Source organism: Talpa europaea (genome assembly GCF_964194135.1).
Source record: "Talpa europaea genome assembly, chromosome: 10".
In the NCBI taxonomy this organism is placed as follows: Eukaryota; Metazoa; Chordata; class Mammalia; order Eulipotyphla; family Talpidae; genus Talpa; species Talpa europaea.
In genome coordinates, this window is record NC_140077.1 from 117,441,124 (window position 1) to 117,453,977 (window position 12,854).

The 12,854-nt window shown below is 52.4% G+C and overlaps 1 protein-coding gene across 1 annotated transcript; it reads right to left on the reverse strand.

The window, feature by feature from the left end:
* Nucleotides 1-1,186: 1,186 nt before the first annotated feature.
* SLC25A31 (solute carrier family 25 member 31) lies at nt 1,187-12,462 on the reverse strand (the record flags this gene model as incomplete). Its single annotated transcript, XM_084245612.1, has 6 exons — nt 1,187-1,387; nt 2,815-2,940; nt 3,948-4,102; nt 5,780-5,897; nt 9,459-9,586; nt 12,225-12,462. 6 exons carry the CDS (start codon nt 12,460-12,462, stop codon nt 1,187-1,189), a joined length of 966 nt encoding a protein of 321 aa, XP_084101738.1.
* Nucleotides 12,463-12,854: the final 392 nt, after the last annotated feature.

Genomic DNA, 12,854 nt, shown 5'->3' on the forward strand with positions numbered 1-12,854 from the left:
CCTGTCCTCTGCTCTGGGGCTCCCTGCAGTCGGGGCACGGGGTCCTCGCCGTCTCTGCCTTCCCCGCGCCCGGCCCAGGGAGGGTCCCCAGCCTCACTGTCTCCTTCGCCCCAATCCACCGCCTCCAGAAGCAGACAGCCGGGTGTCTGGGCATCCTGCCGTGGAAGCAGCGCCTGCTTGAGCGCTAACTGCTCCTCCGGCGGTTGCTCAAAGGGGAGGAGGGACGGCAGCTGCTGCGGCCACCCCCACGCTCTCATCCTTAACACTGTTTATGGGACTCTTCTCCTCGGTTCCCATCGCCGGCAGTTTGTTACGAGAACCTGCTTTTCAGTTTTGTGTTCTCTTTATTATGTTTGTCTTTGATTTCCTGGGGATTCCAAGCAGCAGCGCTAGTTCCACAACATTCTGAACAGACGCCTGTGTCCCTGCAACTTTAAGCCAGTTCCTAATTCTGACAAAAATTTTGTTACTCTCTGCTTGGTAATAAAGTTTGAGTCGAGGAAAAAAGCCTCATATGTAACTGTTTTAAACTTACTTTATTATCAGTAAAATACATGAACTAATCTTTTTTTGTTGTTGTTCTAAGATAGATTGACATAGGCAGAACTTTATTTTTGAGATAAAAGCTAGATAATCATCACTTTAGCTTTTATTTTCCAACTATAGGTTTACAGAGACGTACGAGTCATGATCCACTTTTTATGATCAGGTCTAGCATCCACAATGAAAAACTACATCCCAGCAGCACTGTAAACGTACTCGGAGCTGGCGGGCAGGATGTGGCAGGAGAGAGCCGACGGAGCCCACAGACAGGACAGCGTCCCCAGACACACCTGCAGCGGCACGGCACGCTGGCAGATGCGAGGACGGCCACACAAAAGCAGTAGCTTTAAAAGAAGACACTTTCATTTTGGATTTTAGCACACATTTTATTTTTTCATCACAAAAGTAAGAAAAGGATTTTAAACTAATAGAAATAACACAATGTCTCATTAAAGTGAGTTTGAGGCTAAGTAGAAAGAGAGCCTACTTAGCAGTTATCTGATTTTTAGTATTTAAAACCTTGAAAACAGTCTGTGCTTTATAGTGGAATTAGCACTTAGAAGATACTGAGTAATAAACACAATATATTAAAATGTACACATGGCAGCTATGAAACTTATATTTAACAAGCTAGATGCATTTCTCAATCTCCTGAGGAATGACCTCCGATATCAAGATTAAGCAAGTATTTAATTTTGTCATATAACACCAACACCAAAGCACCCCCTGTCCCACGGAGGATATTAGAGAAGGCACCACGGAAAAACGCACCGACCCCCTCCTGCTGGTATATCTTCAGAAAGCAGTCCCAGGTTCCTTTATACTGCCGTTCCTTCTCGCCGCTCTAGGGAAAGACAGACTTTGTCATCATCATACCAGTATCTTACCTTTTTTTAAAGTTTGTTTTCTCAAATCGCTGCTCATTCTGTGTGGGATCTGATGCCCGCCCCCCCCGTGCAGCCCCACGGTGCTCCACCACCACAGCCCGCGACTGTCCCCACCGGCCTGGGCTCATCCTGCCCATGAGGTCCGGCCCTTCCCCTCCAATATCTTATCTTAAAATAGATTTTATTCAGCACCAAGGGCAGCTAAAATTCACACTGTATTTTAGTAAGTGTTTTGAGTTAACAGAGATATACTGAATTTTGTACCTAGTGGTTGGAGAAAACACTTTTTTCAGGGACACTTGAAAACTGGTCATCTACTGGGTTTCAACCAATTTCAAAAGACGGCATCGCACACCAAGGGAGTGAGTCCATGGGTCATTTACTGGCCTTGACTGCATCGCAAGTAAGTGAGAAATCAACAGCAAAGAAAGATAACTAGAAAAATGTGCCAAATATTGAAAAAATCCATCTACATAATATTTAAAACCTAATAGCCACAAACTCAACAACATTGTTAAGATGCAGTTTAAGTGGCAACTTGTAAGAAAATTAATGACCATGAAATATTAGAAAGGAAAGGCTGAAAATGTGAGCAACCTTAACATCTTTAGAGAAAGAATAAACCAAAAAGCAGAAATTAGAAAGTAACTAGCAGACATAAAGTGAATACAAAATAAACACCAGAAAGCACAACAAGTTGAATGTTATTAGAGGTTTAAAATACTTTATCAACAGATTTCTGGAATATTTAAGGAAACACAAAAGAGGCCCAAGTTACCAGAGACACCGAAGGTGACCTCAGGGCAGCTGTCACCCCAGAGGAAGAGGCGGTGTCGCACAGCTGCCCGAGATCGTCGTGATGACGCAGAAGAAATGGGTGAGTTTTGAAACAAGATGCGATTTACCCAGAGAAAAGAAACGCTGGGCCGCTGCTATAGCCATTAAAGACACGCTCTCACCTGAGGAAAACCCTCTCATCAAGAAAGCCACGTGTCCAACCGCTCTACCTGTGAGCCCGAGAGGACACTCAACTGGAGCTGACCCTGTTTACTTTCATTAAAATATACAACGGCGACCTGTCAATTCGACCGGCTGCTTTTCTACCACGTCGTCAAGAGTCCCGCTCGCCCGGCCCCGGCCCCACCCTTCGCACGCCTCGGGCGACAGGACGCTTCTTTCCCAGCTGCAGACATGGGAGAGGCCACTGGGTGAGCCCTGGTTTGGCCCTGGAGAGGATTCTTGGCAGACGCACTGGCAGATTAGTAAGCAGAGTGGAGGCAGAGGCTACTCCTTCAGCCAGAACCTCTCTAAACTGTGAGTAAGCAGCACCGAGCCCCACAGACAGCAGGACACCCAACAGAGCTCCGAGCGCCCCTGCACACACCTGCATCATCATGCGCCGCCTCACCGTGTCGAAGGGGTAGGACAGGAACCCAGAGCACGTGGTCACCACTTGGGCGATGAAAAACGACACAAGAAACGGGGTTTCCTTAGGTTTGGGGAGTAAGCCCTAAAGAAGAAAAATGTATAAAGTAACCACCGAAATTTCTGAAACATCTTAAATTCTTACGTCAAATATATGAAATATGAAAAGGATTAAATTATACCTAAAATGCAGTAAAAACAGTTGGATTTCATGTGGAAAGAACAAAATACTGACAGGAGACCCTCAGAGAGCAGAGCGGCGGCACGTGTGGCTGCACAGCACGCACAGAACAGAGAACTGCGTCTGCTTCCACAGAGACCGGTGGTGACCGCACAGGGCGCGCGGGGGGTGGGGGGTGGGGCGCAGGGTTCTGCTTGGCTCCTCCTCAGAGTTGGAGAAATGAAAGAATTCCCGCTATTTTCTTTAAAAGGGGACTCTGCAAAGCTCCCCTAGAACACCGTGAAGATGTAAAGAAATTCACAAGGCTGCTCCGAAATGGTAGCCAGCGCTGCAACTGTTCCTGTGCCAGCACAGACTTCGGGAGACAAGGATGTGTCTTTCCAGCTGCAGACGCAGGAGCGGGGACACCACGAACCCTGGAACCTGCAGAGGGCCAACTGCAGTGCCCAGCATCGCAGCCTGGTCCCCGAGGCGCCCATTCAGCGTCTGAGCTGGGCGGGTTCATCACACCCACTCCAGGTCTGCGTCGCCTCCTCTCCACAATGAGACAATCGACATTATTTGCAAGTAAAAGAGCGATAATAAAGTGAGTACAAGATCAGAAACGTTACAAGAAGTCTACTTGAGTATGATGAAAGCCCAACTGGCACGCTTTCGACGGGCAGCACGACGCGGAGCGTCTCCTTCATGCAAACAGCTCAAAAGCTCTGGCTTATGCTTTAGACCCAAAGTCAGATCCGTTAACAGTCGTGATTGAATCAGGTTATCGTGAAGCTGTGACTAAAGTTTTATTTCTCTTTTCATTTATTTTGATACTGTAATTAAAAGTAAACGCATCTGCTGAACATATTCCTAATTAGAACAGAAACCAATCATTTCATTTAAACACACTAGTTAGAGCCCCGAATTACCTTAACTGTGTCATAAGCTCCAAAGTAAGAGGCTCGGTACACAATGATGCCCTGGACGGAGACACCGAACCCCCGGTACAAGCCAACGACTCCATCTGATTTGGCTATTTTTATTATGCAGTCACCCAAGCCCTTGAATTGCCGCTCTTCCGGACCTGGAATAAAAAAGCCGTTGAAGGTTTATCAACAGCCTTTTCTATCCGAGAAACACTTTAATCAAAGTAAACTTAATTAAACGTTGTACAGTTTAACTGTTTGGAACAGACTCTCAGAAATCTTTCCAACAAGGCGCCCAAATCAAAATCCCCCATTTGTTTAAAGACAGTTAAGATTCAAGTAGTCTTTGAAATGATTTACCCAAAACAATCCCTTGGAGCAGCCATCTACTCGAACCTCACTCCGGTAACCTGGCAGGCCTAAAACAGTCCATACAATTATCAGATGCTACCAGCTGGGGCTCGGAAGATACTTAGGAATGAAAAACACAGATGGCTTCCCCTGAAGAGCAGAAAGACAAAGCTGAAAGACTAGGTCGAGGTCGCACACCCCAGAGAGAAAGTACTCCAGGTTTGGGCCCAGACCTGCAAGTCGGGTCACACGCGTGTGGCTTCCTAGTCACAGGAAAGCTAGGCTTGCGCTGTTCCGAAATCTGTGAAGTGTGCGATGTCATCGTGTGTACGGCAAACTTACACATACGTTAAAATACTGTATTGCTAAAAGATGCTAACGATCCCCTGGGCCTTGAGTAGTGAACACTTTTTGAGGTGGGGGGTCTTGAAACAGCATCTGAGAAGCGCAACAGTGCAAAGGGCAGTAGGACGAGGAGGGCCTCGAGCTTCAAGGATGGCTAATGTTCTAGATGACTCAAGCTACTCTAGTTGTTGTTTTTATTTTCCCTTGATTCCGAACTCCTTTATTGTACATGGGATGTCTTTCAAAATAAGCTAAATTCTCCCAATTTAAAGTAAAGAGAAAACTGTAGAACTGAACTGAAGATGCAAGAGTTTTCACTTTGTGGTCAGTACCAAGAACACCTGGACTGCCGGGCAGACACGACACAGAACTTGGGCATTTTCCCTGATCCTGCATCTAAAATCGTGGTCACCCGGTCCTCAAGTCCCCTTCCCGGCGCGGCTGCTGCACGGCAGCGTACTGCAGGCGCCGGGTCACTCCTCTTTTCACAGCATCCTCCATGACTGGCAAGGGACAGGAGACAGAAGCGGGGCTCCATGGCGCATGCGAGGGACAGGCACCCTGCACTGAGGGCAGGCACCCGACGGCACCCCGCTGATTGAGCCTCTGCTCCCCTAGGAAGTCCTATTATGGTGCCAGTAAAGGGATAAGACAGAGTGGAAGCATCTAGACCAAGAATCACACACGAGAATGAAACCCACCAATTTCAGGAAGCTGCAAGGAGGTGGAAGAGCGGAGTGACCATGCGGAGCAGGGAGCCCCACATGGACAGCTGCTTTGCAGGGGGAAGTACTGTGGAGAGCTAACCCATTTGACCCCCGAACCTCAGGAAGACAGCAAACAAGGGCATAGCACACGGGAGATGTGACAGAGTGAGACAGAGGCAGACAGGCCACGGGGGAGGGCGCTGGGCCCAACCGAGAGCGAGAGCCCAGCGCACGGGGATGGGCCTGGAGGGGAGGCTGTGCTGGGGCCGTCCCCGGGGGAGCAGGAAAAGGAGCCCCCTTCAGTGTGCACCACAGCGCGCCCGGCGAGATCATCTCCGGACTGCGCCAGCACTGCGGTCACAGCCCATCTCTCCAGAAACAACACAGCGGGAAAGCACAAAGACGGGCGGCTGCACGTCAGAAGCGCCGTACCTTTCCCGACGTCGGCGCCCAGCCGGGTGCGGGCAAAGTCCAGCGGGTACACCACACATAGGGACGTCGCTCCTGCCGCACCGCCAGAAGCCAGGTTTGCCAAAAACCACCTCCAGAACTGCAACGTAGCGAGTAAACAAAGTGTTTGTTACACTACAGACTCTGACTGCTTGAAATTCTTATTTCCATAAAGGTAAACAAATTGCTTTACAAAGTGGGCACCTACCGCAAGGCCGGTCAGTGCCGCAAGCCCGCTTCCTCCCCGCAGCCAGCCCTCTCAGCTGGCAGTCTAGATGCCCACACACAAAATTCCAAAACGTTCTTTTTGTGTAAAGATTTTTTATTTATTTATGCATATGAGAACTGGGGTACAGGCCAGAGATGTGGCGGGGGCCGGGGGAGGTGAGAGGATTCACCAGAGACAGAGCGGGGAACAGAAAAGGCAGACTGACCGAAAGCACTGCTGAGGGGAGCAGCGGGAGGGACAGGAGAGGTCTGCCGTGCCATGTGGGCAGCTCCCTGGCCGGGGATGGAACTCGTGCTTCAGTGGCTGCAGACAGCCTCACAGTGCTGAGACTAACCCCTTGTGCCACCAGGGAGGCCCAAAATTCCAAAATGTTCTAACGGCCCCCACCAAAAGCAGTCCATATGAGGAGGAGAGGCCACGCGAGCTAACCCTCTCTCCAGACCACATGTTCCCCGCCACTAGTCAGGTTAGGACTGAAACGCGGCATCTGTGCAAGCTTCGGCTGTGCCCTTCTGTGGTGAGGATGGGCGGTGATACTTCATCACGTTGCAATTTTATTTTGTAATTTTAATAGAACAAAATTTAAAAAGCCCCCAAGCGAGTATTATGTTCAAGCGCTGACGTGAAAATTGGCAGAGGCCAGCTGTGAGCACCGAAGGCCGTGAATAGGGCCTCACTGGCCTACAGTGCGCGTGGCGGGTTCTGTGGACAACAGCTGGCGTGTCCGCTGCCCCAGTCAGTGGAGCAGCGCCTGGCAGCTGGAGCTCGCCAGGCAAAGGCTGTGTGTGGAGCTTCCGCAAGCCCGCGCTAGGCATTGCCCCGGGCACGTGTGTGTTCCGGTCACTCGCCCACTCGGGCCGTGTTCTCTGGCTCTCAGAGCTGACAGGACTGCTGTCTCAGTAACTTCGGAGCTCTCAATTTTCTCTTGGCCTGGAATGCCCTTATTTTTCCAAATGACAAATTAGTGATTTATATTCTAATGCAATGCCTCTTTTTCCATGAAATCTGATTTTCAACCCATCTGAAACTGTGTGTGATGTGCCTCTTCCCAGAGTGTTTCCTTGCAGAGAACTAGAGGGGCACACGTGTCCAACGTGTCAACGAGCTCCAGATCCTCGCTCTCAACACTGCTCACAGGCACTTCCTGGGACATAAGTACGCCTGATCTTGCCGCCACAGATGACACATTTCTGGAGGTCGGAATAATTATTCTTATTTGGATTCCAGCACCACGTAACTTACCCATCTACAGCGCGCCAGTCAACGGGTTTAGTGTGGTCAGCGCTGTGTAACCACCACCACGGTCAGAATGTCTTGACCCGCGAGAAGCCCCGGCCCGCCTGCGCAGTGCTCCTCGGCGCCCCACTGTGGAACGGCGGCACGAGAGCTCTGTCTCCCATGCAACGCCACGTCTCAAGGGTCATCTAAACTGCAATAGGGGTCAGCACTTTACTCCTGTCCATGCCAACTATGTCCCACTATGTGGATTTCCCACTTTCTTTGTGGCCGCTTGGCAGCTCGTGGGTATCCTGGCTGCCAGACTCCCGGCTCACCCGCTGCTCCACAAGGCGGGGTAAGCCGTGTCTGGTGACGGTATCAGGCGTGCGCGCGCCGTCCTCAGACTCCCCTGGCAACTGTAAAGTGACACTCCTAAGTTCTGTGGGGCCACCAGGCCTCAGCGCCCAGTGAGATCGGCAGATCACACCTGACCCCAGGGGAGTGCATCTGTGAGCTGGCAGGAAAGGTGGGCCTGAGTATTCCTTGGGAATTTGACTCCAGAAATTCTACGCGGGTTAGTGGTGCAGACAGACCTGGGAGAGGGATTAAGTAACATTGAAAGGGGTCAGTCTACCCTGAGGCTGCTGTAGGCAACAGGCCTTCTTCCCACAGAAACTGCGCATGCAGGACAGCAGCCCTCACAATAAACGCATGAGGTAGGGACAGCCATACCCGATTCTCACCCAGGGAAACAGCAGAGCACCGGGATCCAAATCCGTACCTTCCGGTTCTAAGGCTACAGAATTTCCTTCGTTACCTTCATACCTTCCACTACCTACGGGCAGTGCAAAGTATTCATAGCAGCTTGTAAACGAAATGCAAATTGTGAAAAGGATAAAAAAGGAAATTAAAGGACAGAACGAGGAAGAAATATTCTATGCAGCTTGGTTGGGGGGAAGAGGACAAGAGACCAGCCCCAGGAGGCAGGAGACCAGGAGAGTGAAGCAACCCAAGATGCGCACCTGGAGGCGCAGAAGCAGAGACCAGACCTGGGCATAGCTCCTGAGTGGGCTGTTCTGAAACTGAGATTTTGTAGCCAAGGGCATGACTGACTACCTTGAAAAGACAAATCACCTCTGCCATAAAAAAAGAGTCCTTTAGGCCTCCCCAGTGGCACAGTGGGTTGAGCACCGTGCTGTGAAGCTGTCTGCAGCCTCTGCAGCGTGGGTCGATCCCAGCCAGCCAGCCCGCTTGCTACCCACATGGCACGGCAGACCTCTCCTGTCTCGCCTGCTGCTCTCCTCAGCAGTGCTTTTGGTCCATCTGCCTGTTCTGCTCCCTGCTCTGTCTCTGGTGAATCCTCTCACCCTCCTGTGCCTCTGACCTGTACCCCAGCTCTTGTGTAAAAATAAAAAATGAGCAAAAGAGATTCCTTTAGCCTAAATTTCTTATTTTCCTTTTTTGAATGATTTGCTCTTCCCACATACATCAATTTCAGATAAATAGACTCTTAGTCATAAAAAAAAAAATTCACTTCTTTAGGGAGCAAAGGATCTCAGTGATATGACTACATATCTTAATAAAAGCTGATAAAATGCCAAAATTTCCTAGTGTCGTAGACTAATGATCATAAAATAAGTCAGACTGGGCCTTCCTGGCGGTGCAGCGGTTGAGCGCTGGGTTGCGAAGCTGCCCGCAGCCTCTGCAGCGCCGGGTCGATCCCCGGCTGCTCCCCGGCCACCGGAGGAGGGTCCCACATGGCGCGCAGACCTCTCCTGCCGCCCGCTGCTCCCCTCAGCAGTGTCCTTCGGTCCTTCTGCCTGCTCTGCTCCCCGCTCTGGCTCTGGTGAATCCTCTCGCCCTCCCGCGCTTCTGACTGTACCCAGTGCTTGTATAAATAAATAAATAAAAACATCTTAAAAAAATTAGATTAAAACTTTAATTCAAAGAAATGTTGCCTTCAGATAAAACATCTTAGTTACTAAAACTATGTTGAGGTTTAAAAAAAATTCAATTGTTTTACATATGCAATTTCTATGATTTCTATGACTCAACACAAACTACGTCAACATTACTATTTTTGATCATTAACTTTTTACTGTGTTTAGATCATGTAATTTTCCCCACTACTGGAGCACCTTCTCCTCTAATACCACAGGTAGGATAAATGCAATTATTTCTTAGAAAATCTTAGAATTACTAAAATAAACTTACCTGCTTTTCTTTATTAACTCCAGACATGAAAAGTTGTTTGTATTTGTCCTTAAAAGCAAAGTTTAGAGCTTGTGTTGGAAAATACCGGATAACATTTGCCAAATTGCCACGCCAAAAGCTGAAGAAACCTACAAAATAAAACACAGTAATATAAATTTATATTGTCAGTAACAAGCTTAGCTATTTGAACTACCTAAAACTTTTTATCTTTTCTCATGAAGAAAAATGAAGTTCATGTGTCTCTTCTGGGGGAAAAAAAAGTGTCCAGTCCATGTACCACATTCCAAGTTTGTTGATTTCCAATAAAAAACCTTTAATACCTAAAGACCTATGGAAAACACTGTCAGCTAAGTATAGGGCTCTTTAGTTGCAGAACAACAGAATTGGTCAAAGAAGCTAGTAACCCCCTCCTCACTTGCAGATTGAGATGGACAATTGTGATGGTGATAAAGCTGTTAGAAAAAGCTGGTTTTGTATTTGTACTTAGAACAAGAAAGGGATGAATCTAAAGCATCATGTTTATATTCTAGAACCTAGCCAGAAAAGGAGTCAATTCATAATACAATCTCCAGAGGCCTGATGGAGTTCAGTAATCACCCCACTGCTAATCTCCAGGGACTGACCCCCTCACACCCCCCGCCATGGTGTTGACAGCCTTATGGTTCAGCCTTCAAGATCCAGCTGCCCAAGAATTCAGCAGGCTGGCGCTTCACTAGCCAGAGTCGCTCTCACTAGACTGAACATTGCCCAATGGCTTGACCCTGCTGCTCGGATGGGACACCCCCAGGCCCAGTTTGGAGAAGGCTGGGAACCGTCTTGTAAAGACAAAGAGACTGAAATGAAAACAATCTCCACCGACTGGGCTGCTGGCGCTCGGGCACTGAGAACGCGGGACAGAGGGAAAGGCAGTTGATAAATGCCTGTGTGGGGAAAGCAGAACCTTGGAGACTCCCAAGCCGACTATCAGCAGACACACAAGGACAATTTAAAAATAGATTTCAGAGCTGAGAAATAATCTCAGTACTCAGCTGGTACTCAAGGGACTGAGTTTTTAAGAGTTTTGTTTTTTAATGATGCAGGTAAGGACGATTCACACTGCATGAAAGTGGATGACGGGCTCTAGAATGAAGGGAGCAGCCACTGCCACGGGAACTGACCCAGCTTCAGAACCAGCACAGCCCACACGACCCCTTCAGAGCGCACGTCTCCTGACGGCAGCGACAGGGAGGCCTGCTGACACTCGGAACGTGGTTTAAAACGTGCAGGTTCCCTTGTACACAGATTTTTTAAAAACAATAATAAACTACCACATTTTGGAATCACTGACGAGTATATGAATTTACAAACATTGATGTTCAATTTCCAAAGATTTACCGCGGTATTTTCATGCGCACTGGTTCCACGCTGGCACTCCATAGGCATATGGCATAATTAGCTTACTTTTAAGAAATGAATTAATTTTTGGATTTTTTAAATTTTTGGACAGCAGAGGCTTCTCTCCCCTTCAGTGTGCTCGCCACAGTCCACCAGCAGGCGCCAGGGCGCATCACACCATCTTCCCTTGGACCCTCCCCCCAACCCCCACCAGACGCCCTATGTCTAGGGTCAGTTTTCAAGCCTGTCTTTATCTGGTTTTTCTGTATTGGTTCCACACATAAGCGAAACCATATGATACTATCTTTTTTCTTCTGACTTATTTTGCTTATTTTGCTTAGCACCAACTTTTCCAGCTCCTTCCATGCAGCCACAGATGGCCCGAGCTTCTCTTTTGTGACGAGTGAGAGGTGGCGACACCCCATCTTCCTGAGGCTCTCCTGTGTTTGGGGGCTTTAGGTTGTTTTCCTGTCCTGGCTATTGTCAACAGTGCTGCAATAAGCACAGAGGGTCGGTCTCCTTCCACATTAGTGTTTTTGTGTTTTCCGGGTAAATCCCGAGGCCTGGGACAGCCGGGTCCTGTGGCAGCCCCATCCCTAGAGCTCCGGGGCGCGGCCCGACTCGCTGAGACTCCGCAGCAGCGTGGGGGCCGGCGAGGGCGCGGGGGGCTGCCGCGGCCCCGAGGCGAGCGGGGCTCAAGAAGCCCGTTGGCGGCCGCGGAGCCCAGGAACGGCCGGTCTCGCGTCCGGACGGGCAGCCGGCGCTGGGGCGCGTCGGCGCCCACGGGAAAGCCCTTCTGGAGCGCAGCCGCGCGTCCCTCCGGGAGAACCAGGCAGGGGAAGCCGACGCCAGCGAGGGGCATCTGACTTGGGCCGCTCCCGGCTGACCGGAATTTTTTTACTTGCTAGAAAAAGTAACGGCCTCAGAACCGAGGGCGCCGAGAACCCGCCGGGCGCCGAGAACCCCGCGGCCCGGCGGGGCGTCAGGGGACCGGGTGTCGCCAGGCGGACGCCCGCGCCCGCCGAGGTGCCCGCACGCCCCGCCCCGCGGCCCCTGACAAGGCCCGGGGCGCCGGTGGGGGGTGGGGGTGGGGGGAGGGCGGCCTCGGGGCGCCCGCAGGCCGGTGGGGGGTGGGGGGTGGGGGGTGGGGGGTGGGGGGTGGGGGGTGGGGGGAGGGCGGCCTCGGGCGCCGCTGCCCGCGGTGGGGGGCTGGGGGCGGCCCCGGCGCCCAGGCGCCCGCCCCGAGGGAGCGCCGGCGGGGCAGACTCGCGCGGGGGCCTGGCCCCAGCAGCCGCCCTTGGCCTCCTCGCGCCCTGCCCGCGCGGCCCGCCCGCCCGCCCCAGCCGGTGACGAGCCCCCCGCCCGCCGCCCGCCGCCCGCCGCCGCACGCACCCTGCTCGCGCGGGATGCGCAGGAGGCAGTCGGCCATGCCCTTGTAGCGCCGCTCGGCGCGGATCTGCCGGGACGAGCCCTGCACCTGCAGCAGCAGCTTCACGCGCTCGATGGGCGCCACCGCCGTCTTGGACACGGCCGCCGCCACGCCGCCCGCCAGCAGGTCCTTCCCGAAGGACGCGGCGTCGAACAGCCGCGGGCCCTTCCGCTCCGCCTTCCGCTTGGCGTCGCGCTGCATGGCGGGGCGCGGCGGCTTCGGGCGGGCAACCGCCGGGCGTCCTGGCGGGAAAGCGACGCGGGGCACGACGGGAGCGCCGCCGCCGCCCAGTGCGCACGCGCCCCCAACCGCCCCACGCCCCGCACGCGCGACGCCCCGGCGCCCCGACGTCTCGCCGCCCCGGCGCCCCGACGCCCGCGCGTGGCTGCGCTGGCCCGGCGCGCCCTCTCGCGCTTCCGGGGGCGGCGCGGGGGTGACGTGCGCTGCGTGGCGGGCGCGGGCGGGGGGCAGCGAGGCCCGGCGGGGCGGGGGTGCCGGGGCGGGTCGAGGTTTCGGGGCCCTGATGGGGGGCCGGGGGCGCGGCTTCCGGGGTCCCGTCGGGGCGGTCGGGGTCCCCGGCCGGCCGGAGCGGA